At 52.0% G+C, this 26,467-nt stretch overlaps 1 protein-coding gene across 1 annotated transcript; it reads right to left on the bottom strand.

The window, feature by feature from the left end:
• Window positions 1-4,735: 4,735 nt before the first annotated feature.
• On the bottom strand, window positions 4,736-9,203 carry LOC104570883 (potassium channel subfamily K member 15). Its single transcript, XM_010217940.2, has 2 exons — window positions 8,864-9,203; window positions 4,736-5,729 (listed from the first exon to the last, which is right to left on the bottom strand). Exons 1-2 carry the CDS (start codon window positions 9,144-9,146, stop codon window positions 4,816-4,818), a joined length of 1,197 nt encoding a protein of 398 aa, XP_010216242.2. The 5' UTR covers window positions 9,147-9,203; the 3' UTR covers window positions 4,736-4,815.
• Between the last annotated feature and the right edge of the window lie 17,264 nt (window positions 9,204-26,467).

Raw genomic sequence — 26,467 nt, 5'->3', positions numbered from 1 at the left:
GATAAAGCACCTTCGCTATGTATAACGTGGGACTGATGTGTAAATCAGGCTGTTTTGGACCATTCTTCAGAAAATTAGTTAATGCTGGCCTCATCTAAAGACTTTTTCAAAACGGCAGGATCAAGATACCAGATTTTAAGTCAGCTCCATCATTAATGCAGTGCATAAAGGTAAAACAGCTTCAAAAGAACATCCCAGTTCATTGCCTGTGGATTTCTCACGCTGCTTCCCATGGTTGGCTCTCAAGGTTGCCTGTCTGCTGGCCGTGCAGACCGTGGTGTCACTGGCCAAGCGAGGCCAGAAGCCCAGATGAACAGTGAAACTCATGGTTGTTTGTGAAATGCTTTGAGAATAAAAAGAGCTATGTAAATGCAAAGTGCTGGTGTATATAATTCCAGGAAAACACATCACAGCATCTTCAATAATGCAAAGGGACATTATCAGATCTGGAGTGAGCACCTCATGAAATTGCAGCTACTGAATTTGAGCCAAATATTTAGAAAGGGAAAATTACTAGAAGTCTCTTCATATTTACCCCAGCGTGCGCTTGCCCACGTGTGCATTTTTTTTGTGCGTGCCTGTATGAATATGTAGGGCACCCGCCACAAACACTGCTTTGGGAGGTGTCCTTCGGGAGGTGAGACCGCTCTGAAGGGGCTGGCTGCTTGTGCAGGCAGCGTCTTGTTCCCTGGCACGAGCGCTTTGCCCCTGGAGCCCTCCAGTCTGAGGTGCAGCCCTTGGTGCGTTGGTGCCAGGGCCCCGGGCTGGTGCTGCCACCCGCTGCCTCCCGGCACCTCCAGCGTGTGCCCACGGGCCGAGTGTTTTCCAGCACCGTGTCCCGCTGGCCGGCAGTGAGGAGTGAGACCCTTCCCGTGGGAGTGCGCAGGTACCCTCAGAATGGGGCTCCGAGGCTACTCGGCCGTGTCAGGCGTAGCTGGGATTCCTCCCCAGCCCCGGCCGCACACCTGGAGCAGCATCGGCCTCTTTCCTGGAGAAACTCGAGCAATTCCCATAGCGCAGGCGCCCTCCTGCCCTCCCTTCCCTACCGGGCATCCAAGGAGAGTTCCTTGTAGCGCTCGGTTCTTTGCACTTGAGCAGCCTTGGCTGAGGTGGAGCCAGCACCAGCCCTTTCCAGAGCACCAGCACAGAGAGGTGAGGAGCCTGCTCTGATCTGCAGCTTCCCCGCGGCCACCCCGGCAGCTGGGTCGGAGGTGGGCACTGCGTTGGGCACCTGTGTGGCTGTTAACGCTTTGTCACCACGTGCTGTCGCTGTGCTCTGATGGCCCCATCTCCTGGACCCGGAGGCCCTTTCGGCTCTACTTAGAGGGAGGAAGAAGAGCGAGTCTTGGAGGGTGGATAAAAGCCCAGGAGCGGGAACATGTCTGTCCCGCCAGCCATGGTGGTGTCCCATGGAGCCGCTTGTCGCTTCTCCCGCCAGAGGGGAAGCCTTGGGGACGCCGTGGCGGCGCTGCGGGCCCCCATGGGTGACTCTCCTCCACAGCAGGGTGTCGAGCGCGGCTGCTGCGGCCGGGCCCAGGGCGGCAGCGAGGGCCCCGCTGCGCGGAATGGCCCTCTTGGGGACGCGGCGCCTGCTCGGCGCCCCCCAGCACAGCACTGCCATGTGCGGCCCAGAGTCACAGCACTGGGGCTTCATTCCCGTCACCACCAGGACCCGGGAGCCTTCTGCAAGGCCTGGGCGGCCCGCGCAGGCTGAATCCCATCCCGTGGTCAGGAGAGGGACCCCAGAGAAACCCCCTTGGCCAGGGAGGAGCGCGAGCCCTTGGTGAGCTCTGCGCCGGGGAAACCCCCTTGCTTGGCCCCGCGCCTGCTCTGCCCTGGGTGGGTTTTCCCGTGTGTCTGGACACGAGGCCTTATTCCAAGCTAGGCGATGGGCCGCAGCACCTCTGTCCCCATGGACGTCCCCGCCGCAGAGCTGGCCTCTGCGCTGTGGCCAAGCACCGTCCCCGCCGTAGGGAAGCGCATTCTCCTGGTGTCCAGCCTCCTTTTTATGCTTTCCTAGCCACTCCTGACAGCACCCGGCTCCGCGGGGGCACCACGAGGGTCCCCCTTTTCCCCTTGCCCTTCCGCAGGAGTGGTGCCCCCAATCGGCTGATCTGGGCCTCTGCGCCCCTCTGCGCAGCCTCCGGGCGCTTTGCCCCAGGCCGGGCGCTCCGTGGGAGCGTGAGGAACACAGGCAATGGAGACAGGCAGGCACTGGCGCCGCGATTGCGGCCTCCCTTGGGTGGAAGCCGGGACGCGCGGGAGCAGCGAGCGCCGCCGCTCGGCTCCGGCTGGGAGAGGGCTCTGCTGGACTCTATTCCTGTCTGTAGGTTTTATTCAGACGATATGTAATGGTGGAGTGATTGGCAATTCGGTGTTAAGCTAATGAAAACGTTGGTGATAATAAAACGTTTTTCTTTTCCTACGCTTGTTTTGGAGGTTTTTTCACAAAGAGGTTCCGGGCCTCTGGGTTGCCACCGGGATCTCCTTGACCTGGAATTTCGTCCTTCACACATGTCCTCCCTGCACCTAGCGGGAACAGGACACGCTCCACCAGGGACACCCCCCGCCGGGAACTGGCTCCTTCCTGCGGCCTCTGAAAGGGTCCTCTCCAAACCAACCCCACTTTGAAACCCACATTTCCACACAAAATCTGCCTGCAGGCACCTCCAGGAACGGAGCTAAACTCACTCCTTGCTCGAACCCGGCCCAGGGCCTGGCTCAGAGCTGTCTACTCCTGCCAACTTCCCCCCAGTCTCTTGGTGGCCGACGCTGGTGGAGGACACTTGGAAGGGTGACCCCAGCCAGGAGGCTGCAGCCTGGCCAGCACCAGGAGACAAATGGCCTCTTAATACTGAACTCTCAGCAAGAAGCAGCCAGGCTCCCTTAGCCCAGGCTCGCTCAGGCGGTGCTCGTTTATGGCCCAAAGGGAGCCGAGCTCCCGGGAGCACCTGCAGAAGGACAACACGGTTATGGGGAGCTCTCTGGTCCTCCATCCCTCCTGCCCTGTGCTCCTCACAACCCGCACGTGGCCCTGCGAGGCCCCAGGCCCCACAGACCAGCACCACTGCCTGAGGCTGCTTTAGGGAGGCTTAACTGGTTCAGGAAGCTGCAAAAGTGGCTGCAACTGCTGATAAGAGACATTAAAATCCATCTGAGGAGCCTGCGGTTACAGGGAGTTCCTGCCCCATCCTTTCTGCATATCACATTCACCAGCAACACAAAATAACAGCGAGCATCCGTGATACTTGAGAATGTCCCCTTTTTCCGGGGATGCTTGCAGAGAAGCATGGGATGTGGGACCCAGCCACCTCACTCCGCTCCTCGTCGTAAAGAATAACCCACCACCACCAGCTGGTTTCACCTTTTATTAAATTTTCCAGAACAAAAAGAAACAAGAGCAAAAGGCAAAGCCTGCAGTGAGGCCTTTGTGATTCTAGTGCCCTGCACACCCTTCCTGCTGGGAAAAGGGGATTTTCCTCCCTCAGGGGGAAAAAAAAAAAAACACCACCACCCAGGGGTACTTTACATAGACCTAAGAGTGAAAATATCCCTATGAGGGGGGAAAAAATGGGAGGGAGCTTCTGCTGCCAGAGTCCAGGATGAGCATGTGCCGTGAGGGGAACGTGAGGAGCCAGGGCCAGGGCCTGCTCCCTCTCGGGTTCTGCGTGCCAGAGCTGCCCATCTCAGCCAGACTCCGCCCAAACAGAGGGCAAAACGGAGATCCAGGAGTGAGGAGCGGAATTTGGGGAAGGAGAGCCCAGAAAAGGTGGCAGCAGCACCCCAGCGGTGGTGCTGGGATGTGCCAGTGCTGCCCTGCTGCTGGCCTGGCCTGGCGGGCAGAGGCTCTGCGGTTCAGGCACCTGTGTCTTCCACAAGGTTTTCCCTCCTCCTTCAGCTCCTTCCTCTCCACAGGGAGGCCGAGGAGCCGCACGGAGGCGGGTGGGCAGGGAGCCGGCAGCCTCCCCGTTCCGTGTGGAAGGGGCAGCTCGCAGGAGCATGAGCTGGAGCTCGCAGGAGCAGGAGCGCATCGAGGGGCTGAGAGGGGGTTTGGGCCACAGGGACCCATGGCCTGGAGGCTCCCGGCTCTATCAGCACCCAGAAAGAGCCACACTGCTCAAAAATGGGCTCTCTGCACAGGAGGGGCTTGTGGAGCAGGACAGCCTGACCAGGAGGCTCTCGGGACACCCCAGGGCCCGGCCCAGCCCGCTTCGTGGCACAGAGGGAGCGGAATACCCCATCTCCAGCAATGCCCACACCGAGCCAAGGGCTTGTGCAGGTATGGACAGGGTCAAGGCCAGGTGATGAAGGAAAAAGGAGTTTTAAGTTAATGACTTAATCAGGACCAAACCCTTCATGGGTGACTTTACATGGCTCAGGACACCTCCCTGTTGCCCCCCAGCACAGCTGAGCTATGGTTTGGCTGGAGCAGCTCAGCTACCTCTGCAGCAGCCATCTCCAGCAAAGAGGACCCTGCAGCTGCCTGGCCTGCTCCGCCTGGGAAAGCAAACGCTCCTTGTGCTGGATCCCACATTGTGCGGGGGCCTCTTGCCAGGGCCGAACACTTGAATTGATTTGGGGTAAAAAAAGCAAAGAAAACTAAAAATGTGTAATTCAGTTTGGCCAGTCCTGCAAAAAGGAAGGATTATTTATCAGCAGGGCCTAAAAGACCCTGCGGCCCCTGAAAAGGGAGTGTGGAACAGAAGAAACATGAGCAACAAGAGTGACCTGACTTCTCAGTTAATAATTTATCATCCAAATCCGCCCTGGGCAGCTGAATATGGCTCAGCACGTGCCCGCCTGGAGCACGCGCTCCTAGATGGATTTCCTTCGCGGGCGGGAGTGCTGCCGGCAGCGAGGGCTGCTGGACGACAAGGTGCTCCCCGGGGAGGAGCCAGTCTGCCCCCTCGTGCTCAGGGAGACCTCGTCGATTTTGTAGGAAATGGAGTTGTAATAGACGGGGTTGGTGTGGCAGCTCAGGGTCTCGGGGTGGGAGGGCACGGGGCTGCCGCACAGCTGGGGTTGGTAGCACAGGCACGTGCAGAAGGAGGGCACCTTGGCGGCCGAGTGGGCAGACTGGCGCCGCTGCCTCTCTGCGTCCTCCTGCATCAGCGGGATGAGGTTCATCTGGCTCGTCCTGTCCTCAACGGAGAGAAAAATAGCGTTGCGGCTCCGGCTGTCCTCCTTCGGGTTCACATGGATGTTGTTCCTGGCTCTGCGCAGGGATGCCCTCTCCTCGGCATCCCGCCGCTCGTCCTCCGAGTTCATCGTCAGAAACCTCAGTACCACCAAGTTAAGGAAGGCGCCGATGACAGTTAGGCCCACCAGGATGTACATGAAGCTGAAGGCCACATACGGGGGCTTTTTTTGCAAAGCTTCGTTCTTCTGCAGAGCCACAAAGTCTCCAAAGCCAATAGTGGTCAAGGTGATGAAGCAGTAATAATAAGCATGAAAGAAAGTCCAGCCCTCAAAATAAGAGAAGGCCGCGGCACCGATGCACAGGGTCCCCATGCAAGAGAGAAAGCCGACCAAGACCATGTTTTCCATGGAGACATTGGTTGTCCTCATGCCCAGGCATTTCTTGATCTTTTTGAGCAGTAACCTGACCACGGTGTTCATGCGCTCCCCCAGGCTCTGGAACATAACCAGGGTGAGGGGGATGCCGAGGATCGCGTAGAACATGCAGAAAACTTTGCCAGCGTCGGTGCCTGGGGCAGCATGTCCGTAGCCTGCAAAGCAAAGAGGACAGGCAGGCATCAGCCCTGCTCCTGGGCTGCTGGCAATGCTACCCTGGGACTGGCAACCACCTGCTGAAAGCGGCAGGAGGAGAACACGGTAAAAATAAATCACTAACGGATTTGCAGTCCTCTAACTGATGCTAAACAGCCACGGGATGCCACATCACTTGGCTGATGGCACATGGGCAGCAGGTCGTCCTGCCCCAAAGGTGCACATCCAGCCCAGGCCTGCCCACGGGTGCCCCTGGGGAACCATGGTCACCTCCCCTGGCCCGCTCGTGTGTCGGGTATCTCCAACTCTCATCTGTGTGGTAGTTTATTATGTTGTCTGTTGAATGACAGCTCCAGGGCTGGTCCCTGCAGAAGCACATAAGCCTGTGAGGAGTTCTGCAGAGCAGCTTCTGATCTTCTCCAACGTTGCTGCAAGAAGACTCACACCTAAAGTACTGCTGAGCATCTTTAGGATAGGGAGAGGCACTGTCTTAAATACAGTGAAATATTTACTCCAGTGCAGCTCTGCCAGCCACCCTGTCCTAGAGACTGGAGAAGAGGCGGGAGCATCTCCCACTCTCCTTGCATTCCCTTCACAGCTTTAATTTCCTTGCATTGTTCTGAGTTTCAGAGCAGTGACTCAAGGACTCGCACAATTACGGTGAGCTGTAATGAAGTATTCACCGCGATCTTGCAGATTTCTGCGCCCACCTGACTTAATCACGTGAGTTTAGCCAAAACTGGTGGCCTTTGACCTAAACGGGTGAGTAACTAACTCAATGGACATGGAGCGCTGCGCTGCATGGGGGTGACGGAGGAGACATCCAATCCTTTCCTTATGAGAATCTACAGGACTGGCAATTTCCTTTCTGAACATGTTTGCAGAGCACCTCGGGGGGCCCAGTGGGGCAGAAGGCTCTTTCTTGCACCACTATATGTCCTTTTGCAAATAGCTTTTTTATATTTCACATCTTCCATGTTTTCATGTGATTTCTGCATGAAGAACATGGAAAAGGCATTCTTTATTCCTCAGTTTCATTCAAAGCTACGACTTGGCTTCTGCCTATGCTGCCTGTGGCTTTCCAGGGCTTTCAGGGAAACTATTAGGATGCAGTGCTGGAAGGATCAGAGGAGGATTCATGTGTTGTCCCAGGTGCTCAAGTGCACCTCCCACTCCAGGAGATTCTTGCAATTGGGCAGAGCTGAGAGGCCGGACACAGAGTTACCCTTGAACACGCTGCTCTCCCAACTACAAACGCAAAGGGCGAAGCATTTCTAATTGCTGTGTGTCTATAAACTCACACAATCCAAAACGATCAACCTAATTTCCGCACGCCAGAGAACCCAGAGCAGGCACAAGACTGCAGTGGCAAAAAAGTATCCCAGCCAGCTCATTAGCCTAATAACTAATTGTAATTACCGGATCCTGAGACATGGGAAAATACTATGAGAGCAACAAGGAAGTAAATAATGATCCAGAAGAGCAGTAAGTGGAAAAACAGCTGTTTTATCAGGAGCAGCTCCTGAAAGACCGTATGACTGATGCCTTCAGAATGACAAAGGGAATTAGAAAGAGTAAACACAGCTATGTTAATGGCAAACCTGAGATGTAGGGCACCGCTCTATTTAAAGCAATCTGCTGTGCCAAGGTTTGAGAAATATGGCATCTGGGCTGAAATTATTTATGGCATGGTGTAGGTGACTTGTATCTGTCAGAATCAACGGAAAAATAATGCAAATGAAGCCATAACCTGTCACGAGACGATGGGGATTTTCACTGGAGTCATTCATCTTGCCCTACTGTGGGGACATTGTGCTGAACGTGCCCTGACTCTGATCCCACCACTCCTTGTTTGCTCCTGCCCTGAAATATGGTGCTTTCTGCTAGTGGATGTGGTTTATCCATTGCAAGCCCTTCCTTAGGGCTAATCCCAGTCCCCCAGGATCCCTAATCCCAGACAAGGAGGCAGCCGCTCCCTGGGCAAGGCCAGGACTTGGTCTCTGGGTTGCTGCCTCCAAAACACATCCGTGCCCTGAAATCCCGGCGAGGGCCGCCGCGAGCACGGGCTCCCGAGGGCTGCCTACCCACTCGGCGCATGGATTAATTAAGTGGCTTAATTAAACCATGTTAAACACCCAGGTGGCTAATGCCACTTAGAATTAAAACAATCCTTATTCAATTTTAATTCTGTTCCAAAGTAGAAGGCAAATGAAGTCAAGGCTGGACTTTGCTCCAGGTACGGGCACCTGCATGGAAATTGAATGCAATTCCACCATTCTCTTCCAAGGTAAATTCACAGCTGTTCCTGCACCAACAGAGCAAGGTTCCGTGTCCTGGTCACTGTCCTGGCTCCCTGGTACAGGAAAACACGGTTTTGCACTGTCAGTGGGGCCAACCCTTCTTGGCAGGCTCTCCGGCCAAGCTGGCTGGCGCCGTTGGGAGATCTCGTACCCAGCGCGTGGGCACGGAGCCGCACAGAGCACGAGCTCCCACCTCCGCTGCCCTGCTCCGTTCCCGGCCGGGACGGTGCCCGCAGGAGTAGCGGGTGCCACGTGTCACAGCTCCAGCCACCGCAGCACCTCCGATGTCTCCCAGACCGGGCAGCCCCCAGCCTGCCCGTGAATCGCCTCTGCCAGGCCCTGGGTGCCAGCAGGTCACCCAAGGGGTGGCCTGAAGGGACACCCCAGCCTTCCCAAGCAGACAAGTCCCCTGGGCTGCCCCAGGGCGCCCGGAGGTGCTGAGGGTGTGAGAGGGGGTGCAAGGTGCAGGGATTTGAGGATATGGAGCTTCAGAAGTGAGGGGTGCAGGGAGGTGGGGATACATGGATTTGGGGGGGCAGGGATGTGGGGATATCAGAATTTGGGGTGCAGGGATGTGGGATACCATGGTGCGGAGAATTACGGATGTGGGGATATAGGGGTGCAGGGCTGTGGGGATGCAGGGATGTAGGGCTGCAGGGATGTGGGGGGTACCAGGAACTGGGATGTAGGGCTGTGGGGTTACAAGGATTTAGGGGTGCAGGGCTGTGAGGACGCAGGGATTGGGGATGCAGGGATTGGGGATGCAGGGCTGCAGGGATACAGGGAATGGGGGTCCACGGACTGGGATGCAGGGCGGCGGGGCGCGCACTCACCGATCGTGGTGATGACGGTGATGGCGAAGTAGAAGGAGCCGGCGAACTTCCACTGGCGGCCGGCGCGGTGCGGCTCGGCCTGCAGCACGAGCCGCTCCAGCTCGCGGTAGTCGGCGGCCGAGAAGCGGTACTTCCTGCGCAGCTCCCCGCGCTTCTGCTCCAGCAGCCGCTTGCGGCCGCTCTCCGCCTCCGACTCGAGCGCATCGAACACGGCGGCGCCCACGAGCAGGTAGGAGAAGATGCAGAGGATGAGCGCGGCCGTGCGCAGGTTCTGCCGCTTCATGGCGAGGCGCGGCCGCGGCGCCGCCTCAGCCCGGGCTCCGCATGGCCCCGCGCCCGCCGCCCCCCGCTGCGCATCGCCCCGCGGGACCCGCCGCCGCCTCCCGCGCGCGGCCCCGGCGCCGCCTCCCGCGCGCCCCCGTCCCCGCCTGCGCGCGCCCGCTGCGCACCCCGCCCCGCCCCGCTCCTCCCGCGCGCCCCCGCGCAGCCCCCGCCCCGCTCCTCCCGCGCGCCCCCGCGCAGCCCCCGCCCCGGCCCCTCCCGCGCGCTCCCAGCGCAGCCCCCGCTGCGCGCGCCCCCGCGCTTCCCCCGCCCCGGACCCTCCCGCGCGTGCCCGCCCCGGCCCCGCACCCTCCGCGCGCCCCCAGCCCGGCCCCTCCTGCGCGCGCCCCCCCGGCGCTGCGCGTTCCCGCCCCTGCTACTCGCTCCCCCCGCGCTGCGCGTTCCCGTCCCGGCTCCTCGGGCCCCTCCGCACCCGCCCCGCTTGCCCCGATGGCGGCTCCTGCGAGCAGCGACTCCCGCGGGCCGGCTCCTCCTCGCCCCCGGCGTCCCCAGCCCCGTGTCCCCTCCCCGGGGCAGAGGGTCCGGCGGGAGGTGCTCGGTGCTGCACGTGCAGCAGGGAGCAAAGAGACTCATCCCACACGGCAGCATCGTCCTCGCAGCCCCGGGCTGGCACCGGACACGTGGGGACACCCGCTGCGTCCCGCTGCACCGCAGTTCCCGGAGGGATGCAGCCCCTGCGCTTGGAGCGGAGACTCCCCAGGGACCCCAGCTGCCCCGGGGCCGCGGGGCCCGGCTCACTGGAGGTGGCCGTGCTGGGAGAGGAGGCCCCCAGCGCGGCCGGCCCTGCTCGTTGTTACTGGTTTTCTGAGCTTTCCTGTCACCACATGTTTCACTTTCAAAAATAGATAATTCTCCCCCGCCTCGTATGCGCCAGGAGGTAACATCTTCAAGAAATAACTCTCCTTCCTTTGACAGAGAAAAAACAAGCAGCCAGCCGAACCGTGGGCTTTAATCCCTCTTTTCTGCATCTTAGCTCTCCCAAGGAGAGGACGAAGGCTCCTGAGGCTTTAATTGCAGCAAGGGACATTTAGGGGGCACATAAGAGAAACTCTCCAACCATGCAAGCAGTTCAACACCAGAACGGATCGCGTGGGGACCTAGCAGCAGCCCGTCACCAGGAGTGCTTGGAAGCAGAGGTTTGGGGGCCGCTGATGCCTCGCGGCACAGGGGACACTCGGTGACATCCTGAAGCCTCTCCCAGGCCTGGCTGCTGCGTCTCCAGGGCCGGTGCTATGGATGCTAGTGTCCTCTCCTGCTGCAAGCAGGAACTCTCTCCCCTGGACATCTGCCACCGGCCTCCTCTTTGCTAAGCCTCAGTGCCAGCAGTTGTTCCTGGAGAAAGAAGATGGCTCCAACACCCATCACTGCTGGCAAACGCTGTCAGGGGACATCGGGGGCGCCTGGAGACGTTCTGGTGGATGAGTCTGGCTGGGAGCAATGGAAGCACCCGCTCGTTGCCTCTTACACCTCCCTTCTAGGGTTCCCTTGCTCTGCACGTCAAACCTGAAACCCCAGGTGACATTTGGACCATTAAGGCAAAGAAGCGTCGTCCAAAGCCAACCACTGCGTGCACTTGTTGGGCCAATGTGCCGGGGCAGGGCCAGGAGTGCAAAACCCTGCTGAGATGCTCTCCAGGCACAAAAGACAGGCAGAAGTTTGGGGTCTTTGTCCATCTGGGAACTGGGGGCTCTCAGCTTTTCCTCACCTTAGTGTCTGCTAGTTCTGTGGTGAGTGCAAGGACGACCAGGATCCAATTGCATCCCGTGGGATTTGGGGCAGCGCAGTCTGGTTTTCATGAGAGCCTCATGCTCTGAAGCCACCGCGAGGCTCACGGGGTTCAACCTTTGCCTTCCCTCTGACCCCCCTGCTCTTGACTAGGGTCACACGGGATGGACAGCATCAGCCCCAGCAACATAATGTGCACTAGCATTGATTTCCAGCAAGGAGCTGCATTATGAGATTAAATGTCTCATTTTTATTGCATGGGGAGGCAGAGAGAAAGCTCCGAAAATAAAACAGAAGCGATGCGTTTCTGCTGCAAGGTGCTTGTGACCGGGAACAAGCGTCCCTTGTTAATCCAGTCATTTTAAGGTGAAGTTTGAGAAACTTGTTGCTTGCTGGAGGCTGCTAAACAAAGTCAGAGCTCACCCTCAGCTGCTTTCGGTTATTTTTAAGGAGCAAATAGACGTTGGTCTTTAGCAAAAGCATCCACTCTTCTGGCCCTGATGCCATTTAATACCAAAATTATAGGCTCACCGTGCCACAGAGTATTACTGAAGCACTAGTTTATTACTAGTTTATTCCTAAAAAGGATTAGGTAGTCAGATATGAATAAAAACAGCAGTGGCAGCTGCTCAAAGGAGACTGTGGCTCCGCGCCCTGGGGGCCGGTGGCCCTGCACGGATGGAACTGACCTCCCTGCTCCGCTCGAGGCCGGGGGCTGCTCTCCTCGGGGCCCTGCCTCGACCCAGAATCGCTGCCTGGACGTTGACTCTTCCCTGTGATAATCTTCCTATAAAATATCTTCTGCCCTTCCGCTGGCCAGGGCTCCCCTGCGGCTGTCCTGCCGGCCATGGCGCGGGTCACGGCGACTCCCCCGGGGGCTCCCAGAGGTTTGCTCCCGAGTCAGCTCCGGGCGGGCGCTGCCGATGCCCGGGATGCCGCTGGCCGCCCCCGCGGAGCGTCTCTGCCGAGTCGCCGGAGCTTGGGCGGCCGCGGGCGCTCCGTAATCCGGAGCTCGGCACGTGCATTAACACGGCGCTGGGTACGAGCTGTTTGCAAACGTGGGCGGCCTGGGAGCGCTAAGCGCAGGTGAGGCTCGTGGAACCCAAATCGCTGGGCCCTCGTGCACCTCCGTGGCCACCAACCTTGCCTGGTCCATCCGTGCTGGCCCTCCGCTCAGCGTGTCCCTGCCCCAGCATCTTGCACGTGCTGGCACGGCCCCACGCAGCCCTCTGCAAGGGACCCCTCAGCACCGTCCTCTGCGCGCTGCACCCGCAGCCCCAACTGCTGGGGCTCCTGTGCGGAGTGCCCCGGCGCTGGGAGCTCACAGCAGGGCTCTGGACATTTTATGACCACAAACTCTATTTTCAGCCTAATAAGGTTTTTATAGTCTTGGAAAGCTGTCAGCTGAGCGTCAGCCAGACACCGAGTACCTGCCATAAACTGCCTGGATTGCAACCAAAGGTGCTGCTCTGCTTTAGCAAGTTTTCGATTGCATTCGCTTTTATTGGCTCGTCCGTTTGTTTTGAGGATTCTGACTTTCTTAAATAATAAAAAAGATATATTTAAAAAATAACATCCCTGCTTAATAACTTGTGAGGATATTTGCTGCAAGCAAATCGGGTTTGTCGCTAGCGAATCGGATGGAGCGTTTTCGGCTCGGACTGGGGACGGAAGGGGTGTCCCCTGCTCGGAGGGGCTCCTGCACGGGCAGCGCCGCCGCGCTATGAATGAGCGTCCCGCGGGGTGCCAGGAGGGTCAAGGGCTCTGGGAATGAACTGCAAGTACGAGCGGCTCTGTCGGCGCGCGCTGCACCAGCAGCTGCTCCCCTGGCTGGCGGGACAGCCGGGAAGGGCCCCGAGTGCCAAGGGTTTCCGCGGGGAGCTGTGACGGTCCCAGAGCGCTGCGTGGGACATGGGTAGCCCACGCACATCCTCCTGCCAGGAGCCTCTGGAGGCTGCAGGCACCGGCTGCTTTGACCCACGTGTGATTGCAGCAGGATGCAGTTTTCTGTCCCCACTCGTGATGCTCCACAGACCTGTCCCTGCCTCCTGCCCGGGTGGCTCAGGTCCTAGGGCTGCAATTTCCCACCTTAGGAAGCTGCAAAATGCCCTGCGAAAATGTTCCCAGCTGCTCTGTGCCTGCTTGCTGCTGGGGAATAAATAAAATAAAAGGAGAATACTTTTTCTCTCTTGCATTGAAAGCACCGTGTTGGGGCCATCTTCTTTCCTCCACCTCAAAATTGCAAATTGTATTAAGTCTTACTTGTGTGCAGATATTTTCCAGCTGCTTCTCTCTAGACTTTTCTCTGAGAGGACAAATCCAGGGGTTGAGGCACATCCTCTCCGAATCGCCAAGGCAAAGAGGTTCCTGTTCTCGCTTGGCCCAGCTGTTTGTGCCACATTCTGGCCCTTCCTCTCAGCAGTGCTCAGTCGCTGGGCAGGGTCCCTGGGGCAGAGTGAACAGCAGCACAAAAGTCACAGCTGGCCCTAGCATCAGAGCTCTAGATCATGAAGCAGTTACAGGGAATCAAATTAACACTAGGCTTTTGCAGAGGCTGGCAAACCACCTGAGCTAAATGAGAACACAAATCTGAGGCTGCTCTGGGGTCAGAAATGTTGAGCTAACTATTATGTCTCTAGTTTGAGTCTCTGGGGGTGGAAGCTGAGACACCCAACAGCAAAAGGAGATGATGCTCAGCTGGGTATCCACATCCACGAGGAGGCCCAGGGATAAACCCTGGCTGTTCTCAACTTCTGGCTCATGAACCACACCTGGTGGTTCCCTATAGATGAGGGGACTGAGCCCTGCTGAGGCTACTTGTGTTGCTTTTGGCCATCAGTGGGGGTCCCTTAGCGCTGTGCTCAGCGAGAGCCCCTTGTTCTGCTGTCAGCACCAGTGTGGCCCTGGTTTGGACCGGCACCATGGAGGGAGCAGCTCCTGGAGCTGAGCACCCTGAACAGACTTGAGGGGTGATGAGGGACCGCAGGGTGTGGGGTAAATGTCTATGGGCTCCTGAGTGTGTTTGGCCTAGGGATGCTGCGGTGCTGGAAGGGGTTGGTAAAAGGTGCCTGGAGGCTGCAGTGTCCTCTTCTTCCCAGGTGTCTCACGGCAGTGCAGTGCTGGAGAGCAATGGCAGCTGGATGGCATGGAGCTAATCCATGTCTTGTCCTTGGGTGTCCTCTGTGCAGTGCTGGAGCCAGAGGACAGGCTGAACCAGTGCATGACTGTGCTGTGTCCTGCTCTACCAGATAGCCCTGCAACTCCCATAGCTTCTCAGGAGCCTCCTCCCAGAGCTCCCCATCCCTCAACTGTCTCATCTCTGCACCTCCAGGCCTTTCTCCCATGGGAATACCAAGGGAATGTCCCAGGACAGTCTAGTCCATGCTCACCTGTGCAGATGTTACAGCTGTGAGCACTGCAGCATTGTGGTGGTTGAGCTGCCAGGGATCTCTTTAGCTCTGGTCCCATATGAGGCCCAAGCTAGATGGCATCACCTATTTATAACTGCTTGGCTTGCAAAAATAATACGAGATGGATGGCCTCAAGTGTTTGCATTAGATGTTGCTTGGTTTTTCTTAGCAACCCAGTTAGCCTCTCTGATGTCAAAACTCTCTCTTTAACATAGCAAAGAGCCAGAGTCTTTTTCAGTAAAATATTCTCCAGCAGCACCCAATCCCAGGCACATTTGCCATATTTCTCCAGTCTGTAATTGCCTCCATTCCTTTCACAGCCCAATCAATAGCCTCAGTAAATGTGATAAACTGAGGTCAGCTCTCCCTGTGGCCAAAGGTACTTGAATTAAATTGTCCTGAAGAAACCAATGTCTCTCACTGAGTTAGTGACTGCTGTGACCTTTCAGTGCTGAGGGATTCATCCCACTTCAGGTGTGCTTGTTCTCCCACCCCGCTATAACAGCGGCACCTGATCCCATTCCCTGGCACTGTGGGGACCCAGACCTGCAGGTGCCCCTTGGTTCCCTCTCCTCATTTGTGAACTCAAGCTTTGCTTTTTGATCTCTTCTAGATGAAGCAGGAGCTGGCAGTTTCTGGGTTTGCTGGAGCCCTGCTAGGTGCTAAGTGCATCCCAAGGACCCACCTTGGTCCCTCATGGCCCAGCCCTGCTATGCAGGGGGACAGAGCTGCACTGTGGATGGTCTTGCTGGGCTCCAGCAGCTCCTGCTCTGCAGGGCCCCATGAAACTCATTGCTTGCTCTTGCAGTGGGCAGCCCACAGAGCAGCTGCCTGTGTCTTCCTGCAAAGCTCTAGAAGAGCCAGACAACTCACGACTGAGAGCACTAATGTTTATTTGCACCCCAGCTGCATTAGCCATCCTAGCTGCAGCTCCCTCGGCGGCCCAGCCAAGGTGGGAAGGCAGGATGCATTGGGCTCTGTGCCAAGCAGTGCAGAGTTCATGGGCTGGCACTGTCCCAGCACTGTCTGGTTTTAACACTTATTAAAAATCACATTGCTGCTCTTGCAGGAGCTGAAATGCGTGAGCTGTTAGCATGTAGGTGAGAACAGCAAGAGGAAAAAGCAACTTGCTGCTTGGCAGCTTTTGCCCCTGTCCCCTGCCAGCAGCCCACGCTGCAGCCAGTGCAGCCCCTGTCCCTCCTGTGTGATCTCCCCTTTGTGGGACTCCAACCCCATGTTACCTCTCTCTGAGCAAGGCTGGGAGGAGGACTGTAAAGCAAGTACTGCTTAAGGTGGGCAGAAAATCTATTTGTAGCATAAAATAAAGTAGCAAGCTGGATATCTGACCCTCTTTGGGTTGGTAGATGTCTTTGCCCCTTGAGCAGTGGCTTCAGGACAGGTTCATGACAAATATTTCTGAGAACTCCCTAGCCTAAGGGAAATTCACAGCTCCCCACCCACTGCCTTAGGCATGTGGTTGAACATACCAGATGTCTAACCCTGAATGCCTGGTTATTTTTACAAAATTATCAGGAGGAGCTTCCACCCTTGCATGGGCAGACATGCAAGCACGTGGCTGCTGTGAACCTAGGTTAGCACGTGCACAAGCAATGCTGGGTGCAAAGGCCCTAACACGGACTGATCACAGCGCTCTTGCATCTACAAGCCTATGTAAAGAAAAAAGTTGCCACTTTTCAGACACTATGGTGTCAAACTTCTCCTGCAGTGGATCAGGTGCTATTGATAGCAACATTAATGGCCACAGATTAAACTATTAATGTCCACAGATTTAATGTTTGATCCTTAACTATTGCTAGGCCAGCTGTGGTCAAGTTAATACATGCACATCAGGTGTGTCCTTGCATGTCAAGCATTCTAATAATGCAAGGCTGGATGCAAGAGCAATATGCAGCCACCTACCTGAAGATTTAGAGAATCTGGGCTTTGCTGGCTGGAACCAGTGGTTCAGGTTTCTGCAGTTGTCTCCTTCCAGAGCACCAGTCTCCAGAAACTTCAAGATGCCGGTTTGTTGCTGTCTGTGCTATGCTTTTCTGGAAAGGAGTGAGTAATGCTGGAATGTATTTTCCTTCCTCAAAGGAGGCGAGCAATAGAGGACAGCACAGGTCCCGAAGCAGCTCAGGCAGCCAGGAACAGCTAGCACAGGAACTAGCACAGCTTAGTCATGTATTTAATATCTGATGTTTTTATGAATATTTCTATTTTTGAGGCACTTTCCCCTAATACCTGCCCTCAGCGCTCCTGCGAGCAGGGAGTCCCGTCCCTGGCCTTACCCAGAGCTGGGTAGCTCAGAGCTCCTCGGGAACCTGCTGCTCGCACAGAATGAAGCTGAACTTGCTCTCGTCTGCGCTGGCTGCCTTTGCTCCGGAGCACGGAGCGGCCGGCCCTTTGCCGGAGGGTCCTGGCGGGGGACAGGCCATCCTCGCTGGTCACGATGTAGAGCAGGGGGTTCAAGGTGCTGTTCAGGCTGGCCAGGACGCGGGGCACCTGGTAGGAAAAGTAAATGTTCTTTGAGGTCTGTGTGCAGATCCCTTTCTGCTGCCAGTGTTGAGGCAACAGGTTGATGTTTCTGATGCGGGGGGATGCTTGGGAACACAGAGGGACGTTTTGGGACGTGTGGGGGTATGTTAGGATGCGTGGAGATGCGTGGGGACATGTGTGGAGGCATGAGGACATGTGGGGACATTTGGGGACGCGTGGGGATGAGTCGGGACATGTGGAGACATATAGGGATGTGTGGGGAAGCATTGGGATGTGTGGGAATGCATGGCGACGTGTGGGCACATTTCCAGATGTGGGGGGATGCATTGGGATGTGTGGGGACACGGGGGGACATATTGGGACGTATAGGGGATGTATAGGGACACATGGGGACATGCGGGGATCCGTGGGGACTTGTGGGGAAGTATGAGGACGCGTGGGGATATGTTGGGACGTGTGGGAACGCATGGCGGTTTGTGGGGACATATTGGGACATGTGGGGGCATGGATGGGAAGGTTCTCTTCAAGGTCAAAAATACTTGCAGAAGAGCCTACAAAAATTCCCAAAATATCTGAAAGCCGGGAATAAACCTCTTAACACCAATTTAGTTAGTTAGGCAGCAGGCATTCACTCTATTGCAGTGTTGGGTGCCTGGGGAAATAGCTCCACTTATCGTGCACGCCCTGAGGTGTGTTTGCAAAAGCTCTTATTTCTAAACTCTCTACATATGCATTAAATTCTTGGAACGCTCATACATACTCATTCTATTTCCTAGAACTAATTTTACTATACCCCACCCTCACCCATGTGCACCCTCTGTCCCTTTGGTGGTCTCTGATGGTCTCTTTTGGGACCACCTGGTGGTTGTCTCACCTTGTCAACCCAACACTCTCTTCCTTATATGGCCCCATTGTGGCGCAGAGGCCCTGTTTTGGTCCTACTGCCCATTCCAGACAGTTCTTTGAAGATACAGTGGTCCTTATCTTCATCTTCGACCGGTCGTTGCTGTTTTTGTCCATATTCTCTCATGATGTTCCAGGAACGTCTGCTGTTTTGTCTGTATTTTCTGGCGACAACAGCAAAACCGTGTCCTTGGGCGCATTCTCTTCTGCGGTTTCTCATAACCTACGTGCGAGTCAGCACGGGCAGCTCTGCAGGGCAGTTTTGGGCACGTCTGCAAAGGCCGTGCCATGTTCACCTGCAGGTCAACCCGGACTCGGGCCTGTCCTCCAGGCCCTGGCGGGTCCGGGCTGAACCGGTGCAGAGGTGCCGGGGCGGAAGGTGGCGGGTACGCGGGCACGTGCAGAGCGCGCGGGACGCTCCTGCTGCCACCGCGTGTCGCAAAATCGGTACTGCAACGGCGGGGGGGCGGGCGGCGCTCGCTGCTGCCATCGCGTGTTGGAAAATCGGTACAAGGAGAAGGGAGCCGAGCGCTCTGGAATGCTGGAACGGTGCAGTGCCGATTTTCCGACACGCGACGGCAGCACCGAGCGCTCCCGAGCGCTCTGCGCATGCGCACCCCGTTACCGGTGCAGTACCCGAGTTACCGACACACGACGGCCGCACCGAGCGCTCTGCGCATGCGCACCCCGTTACCGGCGCAGTGCCGATTTTCCGACACGTGGCCGCAGCAGCGTCCCCCGGCCCCTCTGCGCATGCGCTCCTCTCCGTCCCGAACTCCGGTACAGATGTTCCCAGACGCGATGGCAGCCCCCCTAGCTTAACAGGATGTTTACCGCTTGGGTATTCTTTTAGGCATTTTGGGTATTTTTTTAGGCATTGGAGTGCAGCAGTTAATGGTTGGGAACAGAGGGGGCATGCACATTTTTCTGCAGGACTGAGTTTTGGACACTTGAGGGCAGCACTCGGCACCCCTGGGTGCACCTGGACAACCCCCATTTACCGTTTCAGTACCGGTTTTTAGCCATAGAAGGGCAGCACACAGAGTGACACACGGCAGAGTGCAGGCACAGTGTCCTTTGAGGTGCAGATTTGCTTTACTGGCACACGCTCGGGGCTTCCTTGCTTTCTAGAACGTCGAGGCTTTTTGCTTTTAGACAATGAGTCGGGTCAAACAGCTATCAGTATTTTAGAACAAAGTACCCTGCCTCCACTTTTATATAAATATGTATGGATCCATCGCCTTTACCGTGATGGAATCAGGCTGCTGCTTCAAAGCTGAATCCAAGGAGTGCTGCCTTCCCCTTCGAACATGTCATTTCTAGGAGCTAAGATGATGTCTGCCAGTCTCAAAATGGGCATGCTCCTACCCCCTTCGGCTGCAGTACTGCTTTTTAGCTAGGTGAGTGCAGCATTTCCAGGCAGGGCACATGTGCGCAATTCCTCTGCCGAGCTGATATTTGGCAGGCGCGGGCAGCACTGAGCGCGCTGGGTGCCCTGCACACGCGCTGCCGCTCACCTGCTGCAGGACGTGCTCCTGCCATAAGGGCAGTGGAGCGGAGGGCGAGCGGCGCAGCGCGGAGCGCGGGCGCAGACTCGTCCCTTGCCGTGAGCGCCGGCGCCGCAGTCTCTTCCCCAGGCCATGTGCATTGGCGACCCAGCGGGGCACATGCCCAGCAGCGTCCGCCCCCAGCAGGACATCTTCCTTCAGGAAGGAGAGGAGGGTGCTCTCCTTTCCAGAATATCTGGGTGTTTGTCTTTCTTAAACCACACTTACACCTGATGCGCTATTACAGCGTGGAAAAAAACACTTGTGTGCACAGCTCCCTGAAAGATGGGCCCAGCCACATCTGCCACTCACCTGGGTTGAAGACAGCAGCTTCTGAAGGCTTCAGGAACCAAGCTGGCATCTGAACATTGTGAAACACAGCAGAAAAAATACTCCGAGACTGCCTTAAAATATATTTCTATTAAAAAGATGAGTTTAAAATTAGTGAAAGCCCCCAACAGGCCTCAACAGACACCTGCCAAGGCAGATGATGTGCATTCTCTTTGGCCTTCCTTAAGGCGCCCCCTTCACCTTCATGACCCGACAAAACAAAGTGCTCACCTCCACAAATGCCATCGTCAGGGCATCTCAGGGCTAAAGCTGCAGAACCCAACGTCCACCTTCTGAGCCACAAACGGGAGCACTGAAAGCAAAAGGTCTGTGTTATTCCTGCAGACAAGCACTCCCATGAGAGAGAAAGAACAGCATGAACAAGAGAATTGTTCCACAGGGCTGCTCACTGCTACAGTAATTCTTCTAGTCATTAATAGCTGTTGCAGCAATATTTGGATTACAGAAAGGCTCTACAGGCGGAAAAGAAAAATCTACTATCTAGCATACCGAAAGATCTTTGCTACAGACAAGCTGACTAGTTTTACAGGAACTGAACCCTGCCACACTGAAATCCTCAGTACCCAACAGTTCAATGAAAACCTAAAAATTTTTTTCACAGACTGATATTTAATACTTAACTGCATATTTTAGTCCATTACCACACATCAATACTGGGAAATGCATCTGCCGTCTGTTTCTAACCATGTTAAGCAGTTAAGCAGTGAGAAACACACCACACTACTTCTCTGAGTAGTTAGTCCTTTCAGCTGCAGCAATTTCTTTTCTTTTTTTCCCCTCTGTCATTACTACCAGCCCATCTAGTGAGGAGTGAATTAAAAAAAAATAAAAACGCCATATTAAATACACTTCAGGGTCATAGTTTTACATTTCATTTCCCATCCAGGAGGGCTGGAAGTACCTTTTCTTAATATGGACAACTTTGGTTTCCCATATGGTTCTCCATTAGTCACATTAGTCTCCATTAGTCACTAAAGATCCCCCTTTGGCTTCTCACTAGCATTTTGTTCGTAGTGACTAGGAATCAGCGAGCTACAGCCTGCAGTCAGGTCCTGAGTCAGGATTTAAAACAGTCTGAATTTTTCTCCCATTCATAGTCAGTTTTCTTTGTGTATGCAGTTTTAATTATGAATCACAAATCTTTTGTACAATACGATCCGGCTCTATCTGGTTGTCAGGAGATAGGAAAACCACAATATTGAAACAGGAAAGTAATGACGTCTAGATATGTAGGTGAAACAACAGTTCACAGCCTCTCCTACAAAGCTAGCGGCCCGATACTCAGGAACTCCTCTTGCAAAAGTCTGTAAGTGCTGTTGTTACCATTGGGTAACTCTCAGTGGAGCAATTGCACATGAAGGAGCAGTGATATATTTACAGTCATTCTTGAGCATTCATCATACTGTCCTCCTTCAAAAAGAGTTAATTGATTTGAGTTTGAACCAGCGAGTTACTTTACACCAATGGAGTTTTATTGTTATTAAACCCTATTATGCCAGAATGACCATCAGAGAAGTCTCTCCAAAGGCAATTTCAGTACGACAATAACATCAGCAGGTCATTGAGATCTGCGCTCAGTGACTGGGAAAACAAAGGACAGCTTAAAACAAAAGACTACTCCCCAAGAGGAGTAGTAAATCAACAGTATTGCTTAAGGATTCCCAGAACTGGGTCCATAAATGATAGAGAACACAGCCTGATTAAGAGAATGGCCACCCATCAGCAAGAACCCAGGAGACATGCATATGACCCCAAATCCAGCATAATTTGTCCTCCCTTTCACTACACGTGATCCTCGTCAGACCAGCCAGCCAGATACCTGCTTTGTGCTTGCGAGCATGTCAGTATGAAAAAAATAAGTATTATGAAAGGCTGTGTGAATGAAATATATGAGAGTGGGTAAGAGTGACTCAAATCACTTTTGTTTAAAATAAAATCAACTTCTCCTATATAGTCTCACATTTAGCTTTGCTATATTCATTTTATACATTTTATATACATTTTAATACAGACCTAATTATTTGTGGTTACAGAAGCATACCAGAGAGAGCACTACATAGAGATGCAAGGACACAGCAAGCAATAGCTTGTCTTTTTGAGGCAATACTGCTGTTTCCCCTTTTTCCCCAAGAAGGAGATTTGGCACACTAATAATTTCTGCTATTACACCAATAACTTCTTATTTTACAGAAAAGAAATGACTGTTAAAACAAGTTGATTTCCCCAAATTAGGGCCCAGTATGAAATTACAGGAAATGTCCTAAACATTTTTGCAAGGTGACACATACACAACTGTGCTAGCATGAGCAACCTGAAGAGGGGATGGGCCAAGAAAATTAGTATTTTGCTTAAATACATTTGAGATTTAAAATACATATTGCAGATACAAAATATCATGTACAGATTACAAAACCCTGCAGATTTGGTGTTTTCTGAGAATGTTATTGAATATCTTAAAACAAACTGAAAGAAAAAAGGCAATATTGTTTTTACTAGGCAATATTGTTATGTTTCACAGTAGTAGTTTAAAAGTTTGGGGATATTTGTTATCAACTACTTATTTTTTCCCCTGTGTAGCTACCATGTCATGCCAGTGGTTATTTTGCTAAACACAAAGTATATATACTGTGTCATTCATTATGAGGTTATTTGCTCAAAACCTTTCCAAAAGGAAATATTACTGAAATATTTTTAAATCATAAGAGATATGATTACATAGGAGAAAAAAGGTGACAGTAATATGCGAGACAGAGACTTAGGATATGAGATTCTTTATGGTGTAAAGTCATGGCACCCATCTTTTCTTGTTTCCCCAATCAAAAAATAGGAATACTATTCCCTACGGACACTAGCTTAAAAACAAAGAAAAACAAGCAACCAAAAAAAAAATCAAGCTGATACTGCTATGGATGCTCTTGCTCTGAAATTATTGTGCTTCCAGGACAAATGAGCAAAATTGCTGCAAAGCATCAATATCTGCAAACAATAACATATTTCTTACCTGTTTCCCATCCTCTCTTTCACCACTGAAAGTGCACTTAGACTTTGAAAAGTAAATCTGGCCCAAATACTAAGTTTCTGCTGTTATATTGTCTCATGGTGATGACGGTGTGATAGCAGCCTCCCTTCTCTCACAGTGCTAGGCAATTGCTACCTTCTTGTAGAGCTAGAGAAACTTCATTTTGCCTTGTCCATAATGAGCAACAAATTAATGGTCTCTGTGATGCAGTGCATCTTCTTAATGCTTCTTTAAATGTGCAATGAGATCCACAGGCTGATCTGTTACCTTAGAAATAGCCCTCAGAAAGCCCGTTGTTTTGCTTGTTGTTTCTTGTTCTCCATGTCTTTCTCCAATCCTGTTCATTTTCTTTACTCCAGCCACTCTGATAGATTTAGCCCTGTGCAGGATTAAGTGGATTCTGCTCTATTTTAGCCATAGTCATGCATTCCATCTAAACTCGTGACTTGATATTTTACTGCATGTGAACTCAAAGCAAGCATAGAATGGTCTCAAAAGTTAAGAGTTTCTTGCCTGGTGGCAAGAAATGTCTTCATTTTGGTTTAAAATTGAGAAAAGCAATGTGGCCATGAGTTAAGTACAAGCTAAAGAAGTGGAAGTACCTCTGTATAGTCCAAGATTCTGCAGAACAGGTCCAGTTGGCTTAGCTTAGTTCTCTATCTCTAGCCTAATATACTGAGGGCATCACCTGTCCCCTAGTACTCATGGACACCAAAATTTCTCTTACCGTCAGGCACAATTATCTGCTACAGAATATACAACAAACTCCGAAGTATCTAGCTACAGCACTACAGTTACAGCCCTAAATTCCCGTCCAACAACATCTGCTGCAAGAAACAGAGATGAATGGTACAATTGCAAGAGAAAAAAGGGATGGCTGGTATGATGGGAGACGTGGAGCGGTAGCCACTGCTTCTAGAGAGTAATCCCCTAAACCAACAGTAGTTGCCACCCCTTGAGAGCAGTAACAGCAGCAACTTTCCAGGACTCTGACACAGATAAAGGGGGCATTTTGCTGCCCACACAGTCTATGCCAATTTCCTGCTTTGTCTCTAGTTAGGGCTTGACCTGAAGTCCAGCCCTCACTAGTCGTCTGCCAAAGGAGTTGAGGAATTGCAAAAAGTCACCATAAAATTTTATAGTTATACATCTGATTTACTTCTAAAAGAAGAAAATCTGTGCCTGTGAATGGATGGATTCATGGACAGAGAGGAAAGCACTTCTTAAGTGTAAGTAAAGTTCTGGATTCTTAAGGCAATTTCAGCATTGCCAAAATATGAATGCTATTGTACCGGCAGTGTTTTCTCTCTTAGAAAGATTTCTAATATGCCCCCCTTTAACTATCCATGGATCCAAACCCATTCTCCAGGGTATTGTTACCATATCTCACTATGACACCATTCTTTTCTCTTGGATGAACAAATACAGTCTTGAGGGCTCAGCTGACTAAATGCAAAACAAAACACAAACAACCCCCTAACCAAACTTGGCTTAATAAGAAATAGATCAGGAAATATTAAAAAAATCTCTGACAGCTTATTTGTCAATAGTATATTCTCCTATCCTGCATCATACTCAATTCTTGTTCCCGTATATCAAAGCCAAAACCACCACCAACAACAAAAAGAAATTAAAGGGGTTTCAGAAATGGGTACCAAATGTTCAAAGTAAGGTATCAGACTGTAAGAAAACTGAAAAGTCTGAAATTATGTGATTTGGGGGATAAAAATGACATAATGTTACAGACATTTGCAAAATACTGAACATTAAGTGAAGGAAAGGCATGAGTACCTTTTAACTCAGTTTAAGAATTAGTACATGTTCAATAAGGAAATATTTAGAAGATTATTTACACAATTCATAATTAGCATGTAAAACTGATTGCCATAAGGTACAAAAAGTCATGAACTTTTAACAGATTGCACAAATGAGGAAGATTTTTTTCTGGGTAGTTATTTTAGAATAACATATAAACATATAAATCACCCATTCCAAGAAGAAAGTCCTCAAGTGACAGAACACAGGGTACGCTTTCGCTACACAAGTTAATTAAGAGAGAATGTTGTTTGTGTTTTGGGAACTGGTCTGTACTAACAGAAACAGAAATTTCAACTGGTCAGATATGATGCTGACATTCCTCTATTTCTATAAAAAACATGCAATTATTTCTTTAAAAAGAACATGTAGAAATGACATTCAATAAATCTATGCTCTTATGTGTCATATTACTCAGGAATTTGGCAACCTTTCGTGGTAGGACACATTGTAAAGTTTTTTCGGCATGGCTAAATCACAGCAATGGAGCAATACCAAGGCAAACAAAACTGAATCAGTATTGATGCAGACTACACAGACTCAGTATATGGACTGATCCATGAGTCAGGGGTCAGCTCACAATACCTTTTTGAGGGTTCACAGATGAGGCTTTTTTTTGTTTTCCAAATTTCTAGTTGATAAAATAACATCCTAAATAAAATAATTTCCTAAGTCCCTCCACACATCATACAATTCAACTTCAAGGACTAAGAGTACATAACAGGAAAGTAAAGTGCCACTGTCGTTTCTTTGACATCAAAATATATGTGTCTGTACATACATGTATGCATACATAATTATCCTTGGCAGTCCATTTTTAATCTCCGTGGAAAAAATGATATTCATTTGTACAACTTACCTAGAATTTTTAGTGGAGTATTTATCTTTAGTATTAACATTTTCTCCTCATCCTTAGTGTCTCCTTAGTATCCTTAAGTATATCCTTGGTGTCTTTTTCGGTTTGGATTGTTTTTTTTAAGCCATTGATTTCTTTACTGACCCCACAGAAGCTACCATGTTTGTCTCCTTCTATAACTGCCTTTCATATTTTTAAGAAGTCATCATCATCATTATAATTTCTCCCCAGTTACCTCTTTTTTTTTCAGACTGGTCCACTTTGATTCCTCTGATTTTACTTTAAGTCTTTCAGTCTCCTCTGTATTCTTGACATGATCCAACAGAGGTGCTCTGCCCAACTTCAGACTTCAGCTGGACACCAGTTAAAAACCAGCAAAGCTCCAAGACAGCCTTTAATGACATCTCTGTGACTATGTCCTTCCACTTTGACAGCAATCCACATTTGTTTTAGTCCAACAAGTTATACAGATAACTGTTAGAAAATGTGCATAATCAGTGCTTATGAAGTATGTTCATGAAAATATTCTGTGGGTCGTTGCTGCAAATCCAAGTCAGTATGTATGACAGCTGCTGCTGCTGTCTTCTCCTTTGCCATATTGATCTGTCAGGGGAAAATTAAATGGACTTGACTGACTTCTGGCAATTCCGTGCCAGCTTTTAGTCATCCGTTAGCAGCTAATGATGAGCAGCTAACATATTGCAGTATTTTCCAGGAATTTACATCAACTAAGTCTATATACATAGGTGTTATGCATGCCAATTTCTGATCTTATGAAACTTCCACCCTTCGAGTTCTTCAAGCCCTAACATTCTTGAGGTTGCTTCAGGCTCCCTTCCTCACTGTAGGTAAGTGGAGTAATAGTAAAATGAGACAAAGTGCTTTATCGGTGTAAACAAAATGAAATGGAAGCTCCTACAGAGAAAGATCCATAATCAAATAGCAAGCGAGGTAATATGAAAACAAAAAGAGAATTAGGGTGAAATTAGGGTGGCCTGTCTGGGCAGATCAAAGTATTTTAATGTATACTTCTATACTAATGAACAATTGGGTGAGTAAACACCATAAAAGCACAAATTGTAGTTTTAACTTTTACCTGTTGCAAAAGGAATTTTATAAAGTTTCTCTTTGTGCAGG

Source organism: Tinamus guttatus, unplaced genomic scaffold (assembly GCF_059628265.1).
Source record: "Tinamus guttatus ecotype Peru unplaced genomic scaffold, ASM5962826v1 Tinamus_guttatus_pri_ptg000194l, whole genome shotgun sequence".
Classification (NCBI taxonomy): domain Eukaryota; kingdom Metazoa; phylum Chordata; class Aves; order Tinamiformes; family Tinamidae; genus Tinamus; species Tinamus guttatus.
Note: the sequence above shows the minus strand (reverse complement) of the source record. Positions and strands in the feature narration are given on the sequence as shown.

Excerpts from the sequence above, each read along its gene's own strand:
- LOC104570883 (XM_010217940.2), bottom strand. The coding sequence starts at position 9,146 with ATGAAGCGGCAGAACCTGCGCACGGCCGCGCTCATCCTCTGCATCTTC. Across the intron at positions 5,730-8,863 it reads CACCGTCATCACCACGATCG|GCTACGGACATGCTGCCCCA; the intron begins GTGAGTGCGCGC and ends TTTGCTTTGCAG.